General features: G+C 38.6%; 1 protein-coding gene across 1 annotated transcript in view; it reads left to right on the top strand.

Annotated features, from left to right (window-relative positions):
• Positions 1–2,220, top strand: part of LOC307261077 (rab proteins geranylgeranyltransferase component A 2-like) — a gene marked incomplete at its 5' end in the record, with an annotated part of 32,034 nt that extends 29,814 nt beyond the window's left edge. Inside the window, 2 exon segments of the mRNA XM_080041517.1 lie at positions 222–416; positions 1,395–2,220. Coding sequence (XP_079897643.1) covers positions 222–416; positions 1,395–1,544 — 345 coding nt within the window. The 3' untranslated portion in view covers positions 1,545–2,220.
• Positions 2,221–4,611: the final 2,391 nt, after the last annotated feature.

Here is a 4,611-nt window from a genome sequence, read left to right as displayed (position 1 = left end):
CAGACAGAGATGCAGACAGACAGACAGACAGAGATGCAGACAGACAGACAGACAGACAGACAGACAGAGATGCAGACAGACAGACAGACAGACAGACAGACAGACAGAGATGCAGACAGACAGACAGACAGAGATGCAGACAGACAGACAGACAGACAGACAGACAGACAGACAGACAGACAGATGAGAGTGAAGTATTGATTCTTACTCCTCTGTTTCAGGCTGAGTCGATCTTCAAGGAGATTCTGCCAGAGGAAGACTTCTGTCCTCCAGCGCCGAACCCCGAAGACATCCTGTACGACGCAGAGACAGGCACCACCGAGGAAGAGACGGCTCCAGGCACCACCGAGGAAGAGACGGCTCCAGGCACCACCGAGGAAGAGAGCATGGCTACTAAACAGGGGACAGACAGCAATGTGCGTGGAATCTTTTACGTAATTAGATAAGGAAATACCTACTGTGTGTGTGTGTCAAGTGAACAAGTATGCGAGTTAAAAAGTATGCAAGTGAACAAGTATGCGAGTTAATAAGTATGCAAGTGAACAAGTATGCAAGTAAGGGAACAAGTATGCAAGTAAGGGAACAAGTATGCAAGTGAACATGTATGCAAGTAAGGGAACAAGTATGCAAGTAAGTGAACATGTATGCAAGTAAGGGAACACGTATGCAAGTAAGTATATATGCAAGGGAACAAGTATGCGAGTTAATATGTATGCACAAGTATGCAAGTAAGGGAACAAGTATGCAAGTATGTGAACAAGTATGCAAGTAAGGGAACAAGTATGCAAGTGAACAAGTATGCAAGTAAGTATGTGTGCAAGTGAACAAGTATGCGAGTTAACAAGTATGTGAGTTAATAAGTATGCAAGTGTACAAGTATGCAACTAAGTATGTATGCATCTTCAAATCTTTGTCTTCAAATGAAAGTGAACAAGTATGCAAGTAAGTGAACAAGTATGCAAGTAAGGGAACAAGTATGCAAGTAAGTATGTATGCAAGTGAACAAGTATGCGAGTTAACAAGTATGTGAGTTAATAAGTATGCAAGTAAGTGAACAAGTATGCAAGTAAGGGAACAAGTATGCAAGTAAGGGAACAAGTATGCAAGTGAACAAGTATGCAAGTAAGTATGTATGCAAGTGAACAAGTATGCGAGTTAACAAGTATGTGAGTTAATAAGTATGCAAGTATGTGAACAAGTATGCAAGTAAGGGAACAAGTATGCAAGTGAACAAGTATGCAAGTAAGTATGTATGCAAGTGAACAAGTATGCGAGTTAACAAGTATGTGAGTTAATAAGTATGCAAGTAAGTGAACAAGTATGCAAGTAAGTATGTATGCATCTTCAAATCTTTGTCTTCAAATGAAATTTTTCTAAATGTGTTTACCGAACAGGAGACAGACACCAACGAAGAAGTCCTGACCCAAAACACCACCGAGACAGACACCAACGAGCAAGAAGAAACCGCCTCAGGACTCCAAGAGGAAAAGCACGAAGAAGAAGAAGAAAAGGGGGAGGGGGCGATAGTTCAGACGGAAGAATAAAAACGTCTGAATATTAAAGGTGGAGTCAGTGATTCTGGAGAACGCTTGTTGTAAAAATCACTTTCTGTCTAAATCAGTGAATATCTCCTCATGATCTGCTACCTGTCTGTACTGTGTGTGAGCTGGAAAACAAGCCAGTGTTAATATAAAACTACGTTGGGCCCTTTGTTTACATGCCTGTTTACAAAGCCTAGGATGAGTATTAACACTTTCAGATTCACATTCAGAATTTCCTTCAGGATCAATAAAATATCTATCTATCTATCTATCTATCTATCTATCTATCTATCTATCTATCTATCTATCTATCTATCTATCTATCTATCTATCTATCTATCTATCTATCTATCTATCTATCTATCTATCTATCTATCTATCTATCTATCTATCTATCTATACACTGAATTTATTTGCAGTCCACACACAGTACAGACAGGTGGCGGATCATGAGGAGATATTCACTGATTTTGACTAAAAGTGATTTTCTTGAACAACTGTTCTCCAGAATCACTGACTCCATCTTTAACTCTACGCAGACAGAAAGAAGCCAAACCTCCTGCAGTGCATTGTGGGTCATCGTTGCAGTGCATTGTGGGTCATCGTCGTTGCCTTTGTTTGTTTTAAATCTTTATTTTATTATTTTTTTATGATTTGAATTTTTCTTTATTTAAATGTAAAATGTGAAAAACATTAAAAGCTTCAACATGAATCAGTGTCTGTTCGCCCTCTCTCATTGGCCACCTGAACAGCCAATCACAGGCCGGCATCTATTCATCTGTTTGTCTTGATCATAGATAGTATATAGAATATATATTTATATATATATATATATATATATCTACAGCCCCGGAAAAAATAAGAGAGTTAACAATTATGCAAGTGAACAGGTATACAACTAAGTATGTATGCAAGGGAACAAGTATGCAAGGGAACAAGTATGCAAGTGAACAAGTATGCAAGGGAACAAGTATCAAATCAAATCAGTTTTATTTGTATAGCCCAAAATCACAAATAACATTCGCCTCAGTGAGCTTTACATTCCATACAATATGATACAGTATGCAAGGGAACAAGTATGCGAGTTAATAAGTATGGAAGTGAACAAGTATGCAAGTAAGGGAACAAGTATGCAAGTAAGGGAACAAGTATGCAAGTGAACAAGTATGCGAGTGAACAAGTATGCAAGGGAACAAGTATCAAATCAAATCAGTTTTATTTGTATAGCCCAAAATCACAAATAACATTCGCCTCAGAGAGCTTTACATTCCATACAATATGATACAGTATGCAAGGGAACAAGTATGCGAGTTAATAAGTATGGAAGTGAACAAGTATGCAAGTAAGGGAACAAGTATGCAAGTTAATAAGTATGCAAGTGAACGAGTATGCAAGTAAGGGAACAAGTATAGAAGTAAGGGAACAAGTATGCAAGTAAGGGAACAAGTATGCGAGTTAATAAGTATGCAAGTGAACGAGTATGCAAGTAAGGGAACAAGTATGCAAGTAAGGGAACAAGTATGCAAGTATGCAAGAAAGTGAACAAGTATGCAACTAAGTATGTATGCAAGTGAACAAGTATGCGAGTTAACAAGTATGCAACTAAGTATGTATGCATCTTCAAATCTGGTAAATGGACTTGTATAGCGCTATATCTCCTTTTATCACAGACTCAAAGCGCTTTACATTGTTTTTGTACACATTCACCCAGTCACACACACATTCATACACCGATAGCAGCAGCAGCTACCACGCAGGGTAGGCTTAGCACTAGGGTGCTAAGCTAACTAAGCTAACTATCGGGAGCAATTCGAGGTTCAGTGCCTTTCCCAGGGACACTTCGACATGTGGCGGGGAGACGGGGGATCGAATCTCCGACCCTGCACACCAGAGGCGAACTCCCTACCCACTTCGCCACTGCCGCCCTGGTAAATCTTTGTCTTCAAATGAAACTTTTCTAAATGTGTTTACCGAACAGGAGACAGACACCAACGAAGAAGTCCTGACCCAAAACACCACCGAGACAGACACCAACGAGCAAGAAGAAACCGCCTCAGGACTCCAAGAGGAAAAGCACGAAGAAGAAGAAAAGGGGGAGGGGCCGATAGTTCAGACGGAAGAATAAAAATGTCTGAATATTAAAGGTGCAGTCAGTGATTCTGGAGAACGCTTGTTGTAAAAATCACTTTCTGTCTAAATCAGTGAATATCTCCTCATGATCTGCTACCTGTCTGTGCCTTCAGTGTGTGCACTGGAAAACAAGCCAGTGTTAATATAAAACTACGTTGGGCCCTTTGTTTACATGCCTGTTTACAAAGCCTAGGCTGTGTATTAACACTTTCAGATTCACATTCAGAATTTCCTTCAGGATCAATAAAATATCTATCTATCTATCTATCTATCTATCTATCTATCTATCTATCTATCTATCTATCCATCTATCCATCTATCCATCTATCTATCTGTCTATCTGTCTATCTATCTATCTATCTATCTATCTATCTATCTATCTATCTATCTATCTATCTATCTATCTATCTATCTATCTATCTATCTATCTATCCATCTATCCATCTATCCATCTATCCATCTATCTATCTATCTATCCATCTATCTATCTATCTATCTATACACTGAATTTATTTGCAGTCCACACACAGTACAGCCAGGTGGCGGATCATGAGGAGATATTCACTGATTTTGACTAAAAGTGATTTTCTTGAACAACTGTTCTCCAGAATCACTGACTCCATCTTTAACTCTACGCAGACAGAAAGAAGCCAAACCTCCTGCAGTGCATTGTGGGTCATCGTCGTTGCCTTTGTTTGTTTTAAATCTTTATTTTATTATTTTTTTATGATTTGAATTTTTCTTTATTTAAATGTAAAATGTGAAAAACATTAAAAGCTTCAACATGAATCAGTGTCTGTTCGCCCTCTCTCATTGGCCACCTGAACAGCCAATCACAGGCCGGCATCTATTCATCTGTTTGTCTTGATCATAGATAGTATATAGAATATATATTTATATATATATATATATATATATATCTACAGCCCCGGAAAAAATA

This window comes from Ammodytes marinus (genome assembly GCF_949987685.1).
Source record: "Ammodytes marinus genome assembly, chromosome: 14".
Taxonomy (NCBI): Eukaryota; Metazoa; Chordata; class Actinopteri; order Uranoscopiformes; family Ammodytidae; genus Ammodytes; species Ammodytes marinus.
This window is presented reverse-complemented; position numbering and strand designations above follow the sequence as displayed.